The sequence below is a fragment of the Centroberyx gerrardi genome, chromosome 19 (genome assembly GCF_048128805.1).
Source record: "Centroberyx gerrardi isolate f3 chromosome 19, fCenGer3.hap1.cur.20231027, whole genome shotgun sequence".
NCBI classification, from domain to species: Eukaryota; Metazoa; Chordata; class Actinopteri; order Beryciformes; family Berycidae; genus Centroberyx; species Centroberyx gerrardi.
Genome location: NC_136015.1, coordinates 27679828 through 27699146, shown reverse-complemented (window position 1 = coordinate 27699146; position 19319 = coordinate 27679828). Strand labels below are relative to the sequence as shown.

At 42.4% G+C, this 19319-nt stretch overlaps 1 protein-coding gene and 1 pseudogene across 1 annotated transcript; both read right to left on the bottom strand.

Annotated features, from left to right (window-relative positions):
* Positions 1-232: 232 nt before the first annotated feature.
* LOC144542915 (uncharacterized) lies at positions 233-3830 on the bottom strand (annotated as a pseudogene).
* Positions 3831-3916: 86 nt separating this feature from the next.
* LOC139924985 (uncharacterized) lies at positions 3917-17562 on the bottom strand. Its single transcript, XM_078290525.1, has 7 exons — positions 17277-17562; positions 15886-15960; positions 7315-7343; positions 6633-6795; positions 6019-6548; positions 5463-5487; positions 3917-3972 (listed from the first exon to the last, which is right to left on the bottom strand). The coding sequence occupies exons 1-7, from the start codon at positions 17560-17562 to the stop codon at positions 3917-3919; spliced, it is 1164 nt and encodes a 387-aa protein (XP_078146651.1).
* Between the last annotated feature and the right edge of the window lie 1757 nt (positions 17563-19319).

Below are 19319 nucleotides of genomic sequence, written 5' to 3'. Positions count from 1 at the left end.
ACACTGAATTTGAGTCTATAAATAAGTCTTTGTGAAGTGAGTCTTTGTACGGTGCTGAGGAAACTTTCACCTTTTGTCTGTTCACGGCACATTTGACACATTTTAGTTGGGCACAATGTAAACAAATGTTTTTTTTTTTAATTTTTTTTATTTTTACATGTGAGCAGCTTCTTGTGTTTTTTTGTCATAATGTACAGGATACATTCTTCAAACCATTACATTTTTTAGACAATTTTTTGGGGCATTTTTACCTTTATTAGACAGTTCAAAGTTGAGAGACAGGAAAGACTGGCAGAGAGAAGGGGAAGACATGTGACAAAGGTCCTGGGACAGATTGGAACCCAGCAGGACGACACGTTTACATGGTGCTGAGCCACCAGGACGCCCCTTCTTCAATACATTCAATATAAAACATTTTCAAATAACATTTTCCAATTTGTGTCAGATCTCATTTTGTGATAGATTTCAATTAGTATTTGCTTTTTATCATTAATTTATACGACAGAATTGTGTATCACAATAGCTTGTTCGCTGTGTATCAGGATATGATTCTACTGAAAGCCAATAAATAACACTGAATTACTGCCCAGCCTGATATTAAGGAGCCTGTAACAGTGAAATAAAACTCACATGGGAATGTTGAACCTGAATTTGAGCCAAAGAGCAGCAACAGTAATTCTCTCTCTCACATTAGCCAACATTAACACAAGATGTGTATGAGCAGTATTCAGATCTGGCTGCATCCCGAACCACAACACTGACTAGAAGGGTTTGGGTTTCCTCCTGAATGATGGACTATCATGATGTGTCTCTAGTTTATTGTTCTGTTACTGCTGAACAGTTCAGCTCAACCAGCAGCTTCACCTGCTGCTGCTCTCACCACAACACTTATGGTTTCTGACATGTGAGTTGACGAGAATTTCTCCCCCAAACACTGCAACTGTAGGGTTTCTCCCCAGTACGGGCTCTCATATGCAAAACCAGTTCTCCTCTGTGGGTGAACTGTTTTTTACTGAGCAACTAAATGGTTTCTCCCCTGTATGAATTCTAATGTGTCGACTTAATGCTCCACTCTGGCTGAATATTTTACCACAAACTGAGCAACTAAATGGTTTCTCTCCTGTGTGGACTCTCATGTGTGTCTTCAAGTCTCTTTTATCACCAAAACTTTTAGCACAGTCTGAGCAACTAAATGGTTTCTCACCAGTGTGGACGCTCATGTGTCTCTTCAAGTCTCTTTTATCACCAAAACGTTTAGCACAGTCTGAGCAACTAAATGGTTTCTCACCAGTGTGTATTATCATGTGTGTCTTCAACTGTCCTTTAAGACGAAAACTTTTAGCACAGGCTGAGCAACTAAATGGTTTCTCACCAGTGTGGACTCTCATGTGTCTCTTCAAGTCTCCTTTATCACGAAAACCTTTAGCACAGGCTGAGCAACTAAATGGTTTCTCACCAGTGTGGACTCTCATGTGTCTCTTCAAGTCTCCTTTATCACGAAAACCTTTAGCACAGTCTGAGCAACTAATTGGTTTCTCACCAGTGTGGATTCTCATGTGTGTCTTCAACTGTCCTTTATGACAAAAACTTTTAGCACAGTCTGAGCAACTAAATGGTTTCTCACCAATGTGGACTCTCATGTGTCTCTGCAGACTTCCCTTGTGGTCAAATCTTTTACCACAATCTGAGCAACTAAAGACTTTCTCCGCAGTATAAGATCTCTTATGACTTACACAGACTTCATTGTGTTTCACTGAGTCTAAACCTGACTGAGGTTCTCTAGTCTCCTTCCATTCATCATCACTGTCTTCAGTCTCAGGTTCAGAAGAGTCTGAAGTCTTGCCATCACTAGTTGGTTGTAAATGACTAGCTGGATCCAAGTTCCTGGCTGGTTCTGATACTCCACAGTCCTCTCCATCAGCTTCTGTTTTCATCTGTTCAGTTGAGCTGCTGGCTAGAGGCTCTGCCTCTCTGTTCTCCTCAGTTTGGCTTTGATGAAGCTGTGAGGACTGAGGTTTCTCTTCATCATCTTCACTCTTCACAGGGACAGGAGTGAAAGGGAACTCTGTGATATCGGCCTCCTCCGGCCCTTGAAGCTGCTCTCCCTCCTGACTGGTCCAGAGTTCCTCCTGTTCCTCTTTAATGTGTGGGGGCTCTGGGTCCTCCTGGTCCAGACTGGGGCTCCACTCCTGCTGTTCAGGGGGAACCTCTTCTTTACAGACCAACAGCTGCTGGACGTCTGGAGGGAAGACTGAAATACACACATACACACAGAGTGAGCATAAATCAAATAATCTCATTCCAATAAAACCAATTTAAGAAGAAGGTTTCCACTGCATTGGTCAATAACTCCACCATTTATTTGACCGATTCCCTAGTTACTTTAAAACAAAGCAAAGTCTAAGAAGCCTGCATACTAAATTTTGTGTCATTCTGACTTGTTCATAAGAGCACCCAAGGAATTATGGGAAATAGAGTCTTTGTTATAATATAGCAACAACTTCAAAGGGCTGTAATTTGCTCAAATGTCAACATATTATTATGTGTTTTGACAGGTCGTTTTATTATGATGTTTCTGACCACTCTTACATGTTTCAAGCTGATTGATTACTGTGGCATGATTTTACAATCATTTGAACTTTTTGTGCCAAAGTTGAAAAATCCAATGGTCAATAACTCTGCCATTTTTGACAGATTGCTTAGCTACTTTCAAACAAAGTAAATGCAGGTCCAATGAGCCTGCATACCAAATTTGACGTCATTCTGATTTACGGTTCATGCGAAGAAGATTTTTCAAGATTTTTCAAAAAATCAAAAATGTCGGAACTTATGGGTCCCATCGGCAAAATTGTTCACCATGATCAGATACATATGAATACCAAGTTTCAGAACTCTACGACTAACGGGACGGCGGGTATGAGCCTTAGACTTTGGGAGCTTATTATAGCGCCCCCTATGGGCTAATCGGTGCCATTATTTGTATCCCAGCAGCGGTTAACCGGGACTGTCTATATGCCAAAATGGACAAAAGGTTATCAATGTATGGCCGAGTTATTGGCTAAAATACAGGGGGGGGGAAATACAAATAAAATAATAATAATAATAATAATAATAGGAATTCCACAAATTACAATAGGTATCCCTGCTTCGCAGTGGAAACCTACATATACAAACCTATCCAATAAAAGTCCCACAGCAGACTAGGTGACTTAAAACAGCATCATGTCAGCTAGAGTTAACAAGAATAACTCCAGAAGTAATGTGAGTTCCCCTTCACCAGCGTAAAGCTTGTCATTTTTGGAAAAGCATTGGGGTGGACAGAACAGTGACGTTTCCCTTTAGAGGAACCAACAAAGTTTACTACTTTCATTTACTACAGCTTCATCTTCAACATATTCCTTATTTTCACTTTAATAGTTACCCAAAAAACCTTGCAACATATTTTCGTCGATAGGGTTTTATTTAGAAAGCTGTGACCGGAAGTCATCCCTTCTTAATGTGGCTAGTTTGACGCTGCTCCTAGCTACGGTCCGGACTGACTAACCTGCTCTGTGCAGCTTCACTTCGGGTTTCAACACGACATCGAGCAGCTTCCTCTGGCGGCGGATCTCCTGCTCTGACCGGTGAACTTTGTCTTCGTACTCCGCCACGGTTTTCTCAAACAGCCCGAAAATCTCCTCCGCAGCCGCCGTTAGCCGCTCGGTGAGCAGCGCTCTCAGCTCCGGGATTTCAGCCGTTTCTTTTCCTTTTTCCACCAGCAGCAGAAAGTCTACAGCAGCGGCACTGATCCGCTCCTGTACAGACACCCTCAGCAGCTGCACGGCGCACATTTTACTCCTTTTCTGCGCACTTTAGCCTTCCGACAAACAAAGACAGGCAGCAAGCGGGAAAGTAAATAGAGCCGCTGACTTCCGGATCAACGTGGTTCATGTTTGAGTGAAGCGGAAAGAGCAGAGCGCGCCTCCTGCCGGCCTGGAGGGGCACGAGAAGATTCAACTTTAGAGTCACACACTGAAATGAAAAATGACCTTTTCGCCTTTTTAGATTCAACAGATTCCAATACTCAAGGGGCCCCACAAAAAATATTTAGGCCTATATTTTAAAATAGAGATAATAATGTCAAAAGCGGCAGTTTTATAAATTAAATTATATTTAACACGAATAGTCATGAAATAGCGACTATTTAAAAGAGCCTACAATGTTAATTGTCAAGCGCACATATTGCTACAAAATATAGCAAGGCGATGTTACACTAAGCATGTAAATGCAGGTTCAAAGCAGTAGACCTACAACTTCCACAGACCAGAGACACATCAAAATAACCTCAATATTCCCTCAAAAGTGGCTCAACTTCCTCCTGCTAGAGGAAACATGACATGACAAAAAAGTCAACGCTCAAAATATCATCCATTAATATTTATTATGGGTGAATGGTCTGGGTGAATATTTGATTCTGATTGGCTGGAGGGGTGATACCATGGAAACGCTGAGGAAAGCCAAGGGCTGAAACGCGTACGTACTATTTTATTTTTTATTTATCCTTTATTTAACCAGGTGAGTCCCATTGAGATCGAAATCTCTTTTTCAAGGGAGCCCTGGAGCAAGTCAAAAAGCAGCCAATATACAACAAAGAGCAACAAGACAAAGACACAACAATAAATACATAATAATAATACATACAGTAAGTACAACAACTGTATCACATTATGCAGTATCCATTTAGCGTGACCTATTGTAGTAAAATGAGGAGGAAGGGAAAGAGAAAGCTAGGGGAAGGGGGGGGAGGAGTAAGAAAACTCCTCTCCCTGCATCTGACTCCCGCTTAGAAGAGCAGGAGACAGACAGAGCAGGAGACAGACAGAGAGCAGGAGACAGACAGAGCAGGAGACAGACACAGAGCAGGAGACAGACACAGAGCAGGAGACAGACAGAGCAGGAGACAGACACAGAGCAGGAGACAGACACAGAGCAGGAGACAGACACAGAGCAGGAGACAGACACAGAGCAGGAGACAGACAGAGAGCAGGAGACAGACAGAGCAGGAGACAGACAGAATAGAATGGGAGAACTAGGGATGAGGATTGTTGAAACGTGTGCAGCTTTCAGACTTAATTGATTGAACCTTTAAAGTCACCTATGGGAATGAGAGCATCTAACTTGGCATCTTTCTGAAGCAACAGTCTGAAATGCTGAAACGAGACTTTATTGATCTGTTGAACACAGCCAGCTCTCTGTATGCTGAGGTGTTTATCAGTGGCCCTCTACAGCCAGTCAGAAGAGGAGTTGAGAGATTCAGCAGATTGTTGGCACTGAACACATGGCTTTCAACTGCATGTACCGTCCATTCAGTGCATTTTATTGACAATTTCAACTTTTTCTGGGACCGCAGACATCTTTTTAAGGCAGATGGACTTCGCCTTAACAAGTCAGGAGTAAAATTGTTCACTTCTAACCTATTTTACTTCCTGGGTCACCCATCTGTTCCCTCTGCCAAGGACAAGAGACAAGAGGAATCAAAACAGGAGGAGAACATAACACAGCACGGCAGAAGCCTTGAAGGAGAGCCGCCTCGGCCCCCGCCTGAAGAGAGCTTTAATCATGAGAGACATCAGAGCCGAGGGGAAGAGTCTCTACCCCCCCTTCACCGGCAACCGCCTGTGAGGATCCACCTCCTTCACCCCCCCAGGCCCCATCCAGGTCTCCCTCCTCTCCAGTCACTCTTTCTCCCTCCTCCCCCCTCTTGGAGTTCACTGACCAGATGAAAGAGCTGGTCACTGCTGGGACCAAACTTACCCCCCGCCCTACTCTCATTTTCTCTCCCCTAAACCCCCCTCGGCGTCTACCTCCACCACTGGCTTAAAGTCCTCAGCCAGTTTTGACACGATCGCCACAGTTACGGCGCCCACCACCTCCCCCCCCCCCCCTCCATGACGGCATCGGAGTCATCCTCTGTCTCCCCAGCCTGATAAAAGCACAGCACGTCCAGTTGTTTGTGTACAAAATGCAGCAAGCTCTAACTGATATCTGCTGGGTCCAGGCTGCAAGGATAACGGCACTCATGATTCTTCCCAGTTTTCCTTTGTGGGTAAATTGTTTTTTACAAACTGAGCAACTAAATGGTTTCTCCCCTGTGTGGACTCTCATGTGTTTCTTCAAGTCTCCTTTATGACCAAAACTTTTTCCACAGTCTGAGCAACTAAATGGTTTCTCCCCTGTGTGGACTCTCGTGTGTGTCTTCAAGTCTCCTTTATAACCAAATGTTTTCCCACAGTCTGAGCAACTAAATGGTTTCTCCCCTGTGTGGACTCTCATGTGTGTCTTCAAGTCTCCTTTATAACCAAATGTTTTCCCACAGTCTGAACAACTAAATGGTTTCTCCCCTGTGTGGACTCTCATGTGTATCTTCACGTGTTCTTTATGACGAAAACTTTTAGCACAGTCTGAGCAACTAAATGGTTTCTCCCCTGTGTGGACTCTCATGTGTGTCGTCAAGTTTCCTTTATGACAAAAACTTTTACCACAGTCTGAGCAACTAAATGGTTTCTCCCCTGTGTGAACTCTCATGTGTGTTTTCAAGTTTCCTTTTTGACGAAAACTTTTAGCACCGTCTGAGCAACTAAATGGTTTCTCACCAGTGTGGACTCTCATGTGTGTCTTCAAGGATCCTTTATCACCAAAACGTTTACCACAGTCTGAGCAACTAAATGGTTTCTCACCAGTGTGGACTCTCATGTGTTGCTGCAGACTTCCCTTGCGGTCAAATCTTTTACCACAATCTGAGCAACTAAAGAGTTTCTCCCCAGTATAAGATCTCTTATGACTTATAAGGACTTCATTGTGTTTCACTGAGTCTAAACCTGATTGAGGTTCTCTAGTCTCCTTCCATTCATCATCACTGTCTTCAGTCTCAGGTTCAGAAGAGTCTGAAGTCTTGCCATCACTAGTTGGTTGTAAATGACTAGCTGGATCCAAGTTCCTGGCTGGTTCTGATACTCCACAGTCCTCTCCATCAGCTTCTGTTTTCATCTGTTCAGTTGAGCTGCTGGCTAGAGGCTCTGCCTCTCTGTTCTCCTCAGTTTGGCTTTGATGAAGCTGTGAGGACTGAGGTTTCTCTTCATCATCTTCACTCTTCACAGGGACAGGAGTGAACGGGAACTCGGTGATATCGGCCTCCTCTGCCCCTTGAAGCTGCTCTCCCTCCTGACTGGTCCAGAGTTCCTCCTGTTCCTCTTTAATGTGTGGGGGCTCTGGGTCCTCCTGGTCCAGACTGGGGCTCCAGTCCTGCTGCTAAGGGGGAACCTCTTCTTCATTGACCAGCAGCTGCTGGACGTCTGGAGGGAAGACTGAAATACACACATACACACATTAAGGAAGAGCGTCACTATAAGTTAACCTAAGCTTGTTACCATTACTTCATAATGTTAATGAGATCAATGATGCTAGCATTGCAGTTACTCACAACAGAAATATGATAAAATTTGCTACTTTTTCAATATGAGCTTTGCATCTAGCCAGACCCCAAAAAATGTGAATGTTTTAACTTTGTCCAATGTGACAAACCAACCAATTAAACCAAAAATCCTGTACTTTGTCTTAGAGGATGAGATTTTAACCTCCATCTTGAAGCCGCTTCTCAACCCAGCAGGGGTTGTAGCCAGTTCAGTGGTCTGTCCTCGGACCATGGTCGCTAACCCAGACCGCTGGTTACTACCACAGGCTGGTCGTCGGGGTTGCGCAATAAATATAATGTTATTTATGATAGTGTTGGGGAAATTATTCCGAAAAATACCACCACACTCTCTCCGATGCGTATGTACGCCTACTCGTATTCAATAAAATTTTGTCACTTTATGACTTTTGTAAACACTCTAAGCTCTGAAGCAAAAATTTTTGAATACGAGTAGGCGTACATACGCATCGGAGCTAAGAGTGTGCGGCGGTATTTTTCTGAATAATTTTCCCAAGACTATCATTTACGGTTCATTGTAATAACTTTGAGTCAGTTATTAGTGTGTGAATCACTGTTTATGGTACTTGATATTTTCTTAGAAATCAAACTGTTTATTGGCCAAAATGTAGCTGTTTAATTTGATTATCTGGATATTTGTTTGTTGAAATGTTGTTTGATTGTTTAAAAAATATTTACTGCAATATGATTTTCTTTAAACTCCAAGAACAATAGCAACAACATTCAATCTTTAATAAACAATCAACAGAACTGTGATGACAGATGCCTGTGATTTTGTGGCTCTAGAGCTGAACTCTTCTGTCCAACACTTTGTTTTTTTTGTTTTTTTTCCAGTGGGCGATAATTATATCGTCATGGGATACCTTCGTCAGGTATCCCATACCTGACGAAGGTCGCTTGACTGAAACTTTGTGTCATTTAATAAATTCTTGTTAAGTGAAGACAGTGATTCTACTGATTTTACTATTTATTTTCTCTGTGTTAGATCCACACACATCTTTGAAAGTTTGGATCATCAAGAGTGGTTGCCCTTAATACTGTTTTGGCTGGCATTTGATGGAATAAATCTTTCAGTGATTGGACATGAATGAGTTCTGATGTACAGGTATAAGGGTGCTCCGATCGATCGGCCACCGATCGTTATCGGCCGATATTCGTTCTAAATAGTTTGATCGGTGGTCTCTATAAAGGCCGATCAGAAGCGCCGATCAGATGACGCAGAACACGTGAGACAATTTCTCTACGCGCCGCTAAAATGGCTTCACCGGTCTGGCAGTTCTACCAGGTGTCTGAAAAAGACAATAAATTTGCAAAAATGTTAGGGAGAGACGAGTTGGGAAGAGATCCAAACAGAAGTAGTCTCTTTGTGCGGTCTGTCTCTCGCTCTCTGTCTCTCTCTCTCTCGCTCGCTCACTCTCTCTCTCACCGGACCGGACCCGTCTGTTCGCCTTCCATTGCACATGCGGGCGTGAGGGATATTTTTTTTTCCATGCCAAGAAGACGACCGGCTGAATTCCCAAAAAGAAGAACTAAGGGTTATTAACGTTATTCGGAATACAGCTGGGTTTCCGAGACTAGCAGGTTAGCTGTATACAGGCTACTGTAGGTGCTAGTCAGTATCCACTGAGTGACTGAAAATGTTAATATTTACTTTTTAACTCTGACTGAATGTTTGCTCCCTCAATCCAGATTAATATTGAAAAATATTTTGTTATGTTGCAGTTTTTATAGTCTCTAAAGTTGGAGTAAATTGATAAAGGCCCTGTGTTTTCCGTCTATTGGAATTGATTTTTGTTGCCTCAGTAGGCCTATATATAATTTATTGTTCTAACTTGGTGTGTTGTGCACATTTAGCTTTTATTCTAATTTTCATTTTATAAAATTGTATTTATTTTATTCCACAGGAAAGCTATATTTGTTAAGATCTAAGCTGCTGCCAATAACCAAGCGTAGGCTGCTGTGGTTTAAGTTGTGTCTCTAAGAGAGAGAGTGGAATATGTTGCACATGTTGCTGCCAATAAACAGTTGTCAGTTCATGATACTTTCTCATCTCTTAATTTTAATACTTAATATACAATGTTGTTAAGAATAGTTAAATAAATAAATAATGCTACACGGTGAATAGGAGGCTTCAAATAGACCCCGTGATCGGTATCGGCCCCAAAAATCCTGATCGGAGCACCCTTATACAGGTATATAGTACAGATATAGTTGTGGTTGCACTTTCTGCCTATTTGCTTTGGCTCTACCTCTTGATTATCAAAATGTCTCAGGAATCTGACACTGAGGCGTTACAGACAATAATTATTGGTGATAAATGATATTGTCTCTGTCCTGAAGGGAAACAGTGTGCAGCACTTTTTACTGACCAATCTAAAGCATTCGACACTGTTGATCATTCCTTGTTTTTTGTAACGGTTGTGTGATTTTGGCTTTGACCCTAATGCATGTAACACGTTTACCTATTTGTTATGGTCTTGATTTATCAAAACGTCTCAAGAATCTGACACTGAAGCATTACAGACAATATAACAGAGTATCAAAATCCTTAATTATGATGAATAGTTCAATAAAATTGAATAAAAATGAATATTTATCAAGTGCACATTTATAAAAGCTATGTTTTTAAAAGAGACTTCAATGACTTCTGCTGGTTTAATGTGTAAAGGTAGACGATTGCAAAATTTGGGGGCCCTGATAGTGAAAGCTGTATTACCTTTGGGGCAGAAAGGGAAAAGGCCTCTGGTAGAAACACACCGGGAGGCAGAGAGGACCAAGACCTCGTAACACAACATTTAAATGTCACCAACCTGCTCTGTGTAACCGCACTTCAGGATTTAAAACAGCGTCCAGTAGCTTTCGTTGTCGGTCGTTCTGCTCTTTTGAACGAGAAACTTCCTCCTCGTACTCTGCTATCGTTCTTTCAAACAGCCCAAATATCTCTTCAACAGCCGCAGTTAGTCGCTGCTTCACCGACGCTCTCAGCTTCTGGACTTTAGACATTATACAATAACGCTGCTTACTGAGTCAAAACACAACCTGGTCGATATCAAACGGTCTCTTTAGCTAGCTAGCGTTGTGTTGCTAAGCTCCGTCCCTGTCTGTCTGTTAGCAGCTAGCTAGCTATGCTAACTTAAAAAGCTTTGTAGGCTACCGGGAGAAGAGTCTGAGGTAAAACCTTAAGAAAGAAGCATGAGGAAAAATGATCCTCTCGATCTCTTCTGCAGAATAGGAGTCTGTACTTTAGTATCTGTAATGCCTTGAATCTCAGCAAAAGTAGCCATGATAAACCACTCAAAGCTCAGGGAATGGGGGCAGCAAACATGCACTAAAATCCACAAGTCCAGTAGGGGTGTTTGGGATCTTAACACAAAGGCACAAAAAGGGAAAACATTTATTTACATAATGCCCAACTAAAATGTGTCAAAGGTGCAGCGAACAGACTAAAGGTGAGAGAAGGTTTCTCTGGGAGAATGGATAGGGAAACAGTTCTGTCTTTGAGTAGGATGAACAGTCTGGTCTGTAAACCTGGGCTTGGCCCTCATGAACAAAGAATGTGACGATCAGGAAATTCATTCCCAATTTGCAGACGCTGCTTTCTCTGTCAAACTAGAAGCGGATCCTACTAGGACACCCAAACAAGAGATGGACTCTTCTCTTACATTTCAGTCAGAATTTAAGTTTTAACAAAAGATCATCCTACTGTACCTGTAGTGTTTGCCTTACCTAAAGTACACATCTCTAGGTTGCCCAATTGTTGCCTCTAATGAAAGTCTATTGGAACCTCCATCTATCTTGACAGGTGCCTGCACCCCCTTGTGGTACAACTACACTCTTATTATTTACCTACAGTCTCATGGTGTATCCATGGGTTCTAGCTTTGGCCCTGATTTTGCCAACTGTTTATGGGCTATTGGGAATATAAGTTCCTCCTTAAACATAAAACCTTTCTCCAGTCATATTCTCATGTGCAAAAGATATATTGATGATTGTTTCCTTCTGTGGCGGGCTCCATTGGAGAAAATAGATGAAATCACTTTATACTTCAACATGAACCCCACAATAAGGTATAATGTTGAACACAGTGATCATGAGATTCACTTTTTGGACACTAGGGTCTGCTTTCAGGACAGTCTGATCACCACCACCCTTTACACTAAACCCACTGATAAAAACAGCATTCTACATACTGCTAGATTTCATCCTACCTCCTTAAAGACGGGTCTGCCCTATTCTCAATTCTTGAGATTAAATCGTATGTGTGCTACCAGTGAAGATTGTGAAATACAGGCCCAGAAAATGTACTTAAACTTTATGGAGAGAGTATATCCTACAACATGGCTTGACAAAGCCCCTAAAAAGGTCTGTGAGATGGATGTGAATCCGTCCACAAACCAAAGATCTGAGAGAAAATATTCATGTGTGTCACTACTTATTCTCCCCTTAATGGTGAGATCAGGGACATCATTGAGAAACACTGGGATGTGTTGTGTTTGGATCCAATCTGTACAAAACCTTTGTCTGACGGTCCTCTCCTCTCCTATTACAGGTCTAGAGATGAAAGATATTTCCTTGTACATGCAGACAGCTTGATCCCCTCTGTATTTATCCAGAGACGTTTGGACAGCCTGACCAGATTCTTCCCCTGCCGCAACTGTACGGCTTGTGAGAAGAAAAACACTTTCAAGATTCACGATTCAATACTTTATTGCCATACAACATTAGTTGTAAGGAATTTGTCTCGGTGTGCTCATAACAGAACATTAACAGCAGGGACCACAAGCATAATATAACATGAAAACATGAACAAGCGCATAAGGCACATGATAAAATACATGACAAAAACCCCGCCCCATCCCACCGGCCACCAGCCATACGGCTTCTAAAACATACATCATAAAACAATGTGTTACAGGTACATCTGCTGTTTATTTATCTCATCTCATACCCATGTGGGTTAGTAGGCGAGACTAAAAGACCTGTGAAAACACGGATTATAGAACATGAGAAGACAAAAGTGCCATTCGCAGAAACAATGTCAAATCACCTACAGCCAAACATTTCCATGATGCCGGTCATTCTGTCTCAAACCTCCTACTGTGTCACAGAGCAGATCAGCAAGACAGGTAGGGGTGGGAATATAGAACAGAGGTTACTTGGGGGCACAACGCAAATGGTAATGATAATTGTCTGTATTCATGCAATTGTATAGACCTCCTATGGCCTCAGCTGCCTTATTGACTAATTGTTTGCACTCCCCATTTGCCACAAGTCTCTTTGATTGGCTCACACTGAATTTGAGTCTATAAATAAGTCTTTGTGAAGTGAGTCTTTGTACGGTGCTGAGGAAACTTTCACCTTTTGTCTGTTCACGGTACATTTGACACATTTTAGTTGGGCACAATGTAAACAAATGTTTTGCTTTGGGTTTTTTTTTATTTTATCTTTTTTACATGTGAGGAGCCTCTTGTGTTTTTTGTCATAATGTACAGGATACATTCTTCAAACCATTACATTTTTTAGACAATTTTTTGGGGCATTTTTACCTTTATTAGACAGTTCAAAGAAGAGAGACAGGAAAGACTGGCAGAGAGAAGGGGAAGACATGTGACAAAGGTCCTGGGACAGATTGGAACCCAGCAGGACGTCGCGTTTACATGGTGCTGAGCCACCAGGACACCCCTTCTTCAACACATTCAATATAAAACATTTTCAAATAACATTTTCCAATTTGTGTCAGATCTCATTTTGTGATAGATTTCAATTAGTATTTGCTTTTTATCATTAATTTATACGACAGAATTGTGTATCACAATAGCTTGTTCGCTGTGTATCAGGATATGATTCTACTGAAAGCCAATAAATAACAATGAATTACTGCCCAGCCTGATATTAAGGAGCCTGTAACAGTGCAATAAAACTCACATGGGAATGTTGAACCTGAATTTGAGCCAAAGAGCAGCAACAGTAATTCTCTCTCACACATTAGCCAACATTAACACAAGATGTGTATGAGCAGTATTCAGATCTGGCTGCATCCCGAACCACAACACTGACTAGAAGGGTTTGGGTTTCCTCCTGAATGATGGACTATCATGATGTGTCTCTAGTTTATTGTTCTGTTACTGCTGAACAGTTCAGCTCAACCAGCAGCTCTGCAGCTTCACCTGCTGCTGCTCTCACCACAACACTTATGGTTTCTGACATGTGAATGCCGGCGAAAACTTCTCCCACAAACACTACAACTGTAGGGTTTCTCCCCAGTATGGACTTTCATATGCAAAACCAGTTTTCCTCTGTGGGTGAACTGTTTTTTACAAAGTGAACATCTGAAAGGTTTTTCCCCTGTATGAATTATCGTGTGTGACCTTAATGTTCCACTCCGGGTGAATATTTTACCACAAACTGAGCAACTAAATGGTTTCTCTCCTGTATTAGTCTCGCATAGCCAAACCTATCTCCACACTTCGTTATAGCGCTGTGCCAGCGCTGGAGAAAGGTCTGGCTGCACCCATTATCATTCTGGTATAGGGGAAAAAAACGCTCTGTCTTGTTTGTATTTCTTTAAACCAATCACAATCATCTTGGGCGGCGCTAAGCCCAGGATGCAGCGACGGTGCCCTTGCAAAATAGTGTCGGCGGGGAACTTGTTTTGGTGGAACATTTGCACGTGGGGAGGCAAGTCCCGGCATTAAAATGGCTAAATCCCAGCAAAAGAAAACACCACATAAAACAGTAAAACACGTATGTCGACTATGTGATACGACTTTTAGTAGCTAGCTCGGAGGTTGTTGTTGTTTCACGTAGCAACAGGGACTTTGAAAATGGTAACACGCAGATAGCGGAAGCAGAAGGGGAGGAGAATTCCGTCTGAAATAGACGGCCAATGGCAGATTTATACCCACAGCCTACTTCCGTTGAGTCAGACTACTCCTATGAATTCGTATGAATTCTCATGTGTCGACTTAATGCTCCACTACAGCTGAATATTTTACTACAAACTGAGCAACTAAATGGTTTCTCCCCAGTGTGGACTCTCATGTGTGTCTTCAAGTGTTCTTTATTACGAAAACTTTTAGCACAGTCTGAGCAACTAAATGGTTTCTCCCCTGTGTGGACTCTCATGTGTATCTTCAAGTGTTCTTTATGACGAAAACTTTTAGCACAGTCTGAGCAACTAAATGGTTTCTCCCCTGTGTGGACTCTCATGTGTGTCTTCAAGTTTCCTTTATGATAAAAACTTTTAGCACAGTCTGAGCAACTAAATGGTTTCTCCCCTGTGTGGACTCTCATGTGTGTCTTCAAGTGTTCTTTATGACGAAAACTTTTAGCACAGTCTGAGCAACTAAATGGTTTCTCCCCTGTGTGGACTCTCATGTGTATCTTCACGTGTTCTTTATGACGAAAACTTTTAGCACAGTCTGAGCAACTAAATGGTTTCTCTCCTGTGTGGACTCTCATGTGTTTCTTCAAGTTTCCTTTATGACCAAAACTTTTAGCACAGTCTGAGCAACTAAATGGTTTCTCCCCTGTGTGGATTCTCATGTGTGTCGTCAAGTGTCCTTTATGACAAAAACTTTTACTACAGTCTGAGCAACTAAATGGTTTCTCCCCTGTGTGGACTCTCATATGTGCCTTCAAGGATCCTTTATCACCAAAACTTTTAGCACAGTCTGAGCAACTAAATGGTTTCTCTCCTGTGTGAACTCTCATGTGTGTCTTCAAGTTTCCTTTTTGACGAAAACTTTTAGCACCGTCTGAGCAACTAAATGGTTTCTCCCCTGTGTGGACTCTCATATGTGTCTTCAAGGATCCTTTATCACCAAACCTTTTACCACAGTCTGAGCAACTAAATGGTTTCTCACCAGTGTGGACTCTCATGTGTCTCTGCAGATTTCCCTTGCGGTCAAATCTTTTACCACAATCTGAGCAAATAAAGAGTTTCTCCCCAGTATAAGATGTCTTATGACTTATAAGGACTTCATTGTGTTTCACTGAGTCTAAACCTGACTGAGGTTCTCTAGTCTCCTTCCATTCATCATCACTGTGTTCAGTCTCAGGTTCAGAAGAGTCTGACGTCTTGCCATCACTAGTTGGTTGTAAATGACTAGCTGGATCCAAGTTCCTGGCTGGTTCTGATACTCCACAGTCCTCTCCATCAGCTTCTGTTTTCATCTGTTCAGTTGAGCTGCTGGCTAGAGGCTCTGCCTCTCTGTTCTCCTCAGTTTGGCTTTGATGAAGCTGTGAGGACTGAGGTTTCTCTTCATCATCTTCACTCTTCACAGGGACAGGAATGAACGGGAACTCAGTGATATCGGCCTCCTCCGGCCCTTGAAGCTGCTCTCCCTCCTGACTGGTCCAGAGTTCCTCCTGTTCCTCTTTAATGTGTGGGGGCTCTGGGTCCTCCTGGTCCAGACTGGGACTCCACTCCTGTTGTTCAGGGGGAACCTCTTCTTTACAGACCAGCAGCTGCTGGACGTCTGGAGGCAAGGCTGAAATACACACATACACACAGAGTGAGCATAAATCAAATAATCTCATTCCAATAAAACCAATTTAAGAAGAAGGTTTCCACTGCATTGGTCAATAACTCCACCATTTTTTGACCGATTCCCTAGTTACTTTAAAACAAAGCAAAGTCTAAGAAGCCTGCATACTAAATTTTGTGTCATTCTGACTTGTTCATAAGAGCACCCAAGGAATTATGGGAAATAGAGTCTTTGTTATAATATAGCAACAACTTCAAAGGGCTGTAATTTGCTCAAATGTCAACATATTATTATGTGTTTTGACAGGTCGTTTTATTATGATGTTTCTGAACACTCTTACATGTTTCAAGCTGATTGATTACTGTGGCATGATTTTACAATCATTTGAACTTTTTGTGCCAAAGTTGAAAAATCCAATGGTCAATAACTCTGCCATTTTTGACTGATTGCTTAGCTACTTTCAAACAAAGTAAATGCAGGTCCAATGAGCCTGCATACCAAATTTGACGTCATTCTGATTTACGGTTCATGCGAAGAAGATTTTTCAAAAAATCAAAAATGGCGGCTATCATTTTTAGAGGCGGAGCTTATGGGTCCCATTGGCAAAATTGTTTACCGTGATCAGATACATATGAATACCAAGTTTCAGAACTCTACGACTAACGGGACGGCTGGGTTTGAGCCTTAGACTTTGGGAGCTTATTATAGCGCCCCCTATGGGCTAATCGGTGCCATTTTTTGTATCCCAGTAATGGTTGACCGGGACTGTCTATATGACAAAATGGACAAAAGGTTATCAATGTATGGCTGAGTTATTGGCTAAAATAGAGGGGTAAAAAATACAAATAAAATAATAATAATAATAATAATAATAATAATAATAATAATAGGAATTCCAGCAATTACAATAGGTATCCCTGCTTCGCAGTGGAAACCTACATATACAAACCTATCCAATAAAGGTCCCACAGCAGACTAGGTGACTTAAAACAGCATCATGTCAGCTAGAGTTAACAAGAATAACCCCAGAAGTACGGTGAGTTCCCCTTCACCAGCGTAAAGCTTGTCATTTTTGGAAAAGCATTGGGGTGGACAGAACAGTGACGTTTCCCTTTAGAGGAACCAACAAAGTTTACTACTTTCATTTACTACAGCTTCATCTTCAACATATTCCTTATTTTCACTTTAATAGTTACCCAAAAAACCTTGCAACATATTTTCGTTGATAGGGTTTTATTTTGAAAGCTGTGACCGGAAGTCATCCCTTTTTATTGTGGCTAGTTTGACGCTGCTCCTAGCTACGGTCCGGACTGACTAACCTGCTCTGTGCAGCTTCACTTCGGGTTTCAACACGACATCGAGCAGCTTCCTCTGGCGGCGGATCTCCTGCTCTGACCGGTGAACTTTGTCTTCGTACTCCGCCACGGTTCTCTCAAACAGCCCGAAAATCTCCTCCGCAGCCGCCGTTAGCCGCTCGGTGAGCAGCGCTCTCAGCTCCGGGATTTCAGCCGTTTCTTTTCCTTTTTCCACCAGCAGCAGAAAGTCTTCAGCAGCGGCGCTGATCCGCTCCTGTACAGACACCCTCAGCAGCTGCACGGCGCACATTTTACTCCTTTTCTGCGCACTTTAGCCTTCCGACAAACAAAGACAGGCAGCAAGCGGGAAAGTAAATAGAGCCGCTGACTTCCGGATCAACGTGGTTCGTGTTTGTTGAGAGAAGCGGAAAGAGCAGAGCGCGCCTCCTGCCGGCCTGGAGGGGCACGAGAAGATTCAACTTTAGAGTCACACACTGAAATGAAAAATGACCTTTTCGCCTTTTTAGATTCAACAGATTCCAATACTCAAGGGGCCCCACAAAAAATATTTAGGCCTATATTTTAAAATTGAGATAATAATGTCAAAAGTGCCAGTTTTATAAATTAAATTATATTTAACATGAATAGTCATGAAATAGCGACTATTTAAAAGAGCCTACAATGTTAATTGTCAAGCGCACATATTGCTACAAAATATAGCAAGGCGATGTTACACTAAGCATGTAAATGCAGGTTCAAAGCAGTAGACCTACAACTTCCACAGACCAGAGACACATCAAAATAACCTCAATATTCCCTCAAAAGTGGCTCAACTTCCTCCTGCTAGAGGAAACATGACATGACAAAAAAGTCAACGCTCAAAATATCATCTATTAATATTTATTATGGGTGAATGGTCTGGGTGAATATTTGATTATGATTGGCTGGAGATACCATGCAAACGCTGAGGAAGGCCAAGGGCTGAAACGCGTACGACGTACTATTTTATTTTTTATTTATCCTTTATTTAACCAGGTGAGTCTCATTGAGATCGAAATCTCTTTTTCAAGGGAGCCCTGGAGCAAGTCAAAAAGCAGCCAATATACAACAAAGAGCAACAAGACAAAGACATAACAATAAATACATAATAATAATACATACAGTAAGTACAACAACTGTATCACATTATGCAGTATCCATTTAGCGTGACCTATTGTAGTAAAATGAGGAGGAAGGGAAAGAGAAAGCTAGGGCAAGGGGGGGGAGGAGTAAGAAAACTCCTCTCCCTGCATCTGACGCCCGCTTAGAAGAGCAGGAGACAGATAGAGAGCAGGAGACAGACAGAGAGCAGGAGACAGACACAGAGCAGGAGACAGACAGAGAGCAGGAGACAGACAGCAGGAGACAGACAGAGAGCAGGAGACAGACAGAGAGCAGGAGACAGACAGAGAGCAGGAGACAGACAGAGAGCAGGAGACAGACACAGAGCAGGAGACAGACAGAGCAGGAGACAGACAGAGAGCAGGAGACAGACAGAGCAGGAGACAGACAGAGCAGGAGACAGACACAGAGCAGGAGACAGACAGAGCAGGAGACAGACAGAGCAGGAGACAGACAGAGAGCAGGAGACAGACACAGAGCAGGAGACAGACAGAGAGCAGGAGACAGACAGAGAGCAGGAGACAGACAGAGCAGGAGACAGACACAGAGCAGGAGACAGACAGAGCAGGAGACAGACAGAGCAGGAGACAGACACAGAGCAGGAGACAGACAGAGCAGGAGACAGACAGAGCAGGAGACAGACACAGAGCAGGAGACAGACAGAGCAGGAGACAGACAGAGCAGGAGACAGACAGAGAGCAGGAGACAGACAGAGCAGGAGACAGACAGAATAGAATGGGAGAACTAGGGATGAGGATTGTTGAAACATGTGCAGCTTTCAGACTTAATTGATTGAACCTTTAAAGTCACCTATGGGAATGAGAGCATCTAACTTGGCATCTTTCTGAAGCAACAGTCTGAAATGCTGAAACGAGACTTTATTGATCTGTTGAACACAGCCAGCTC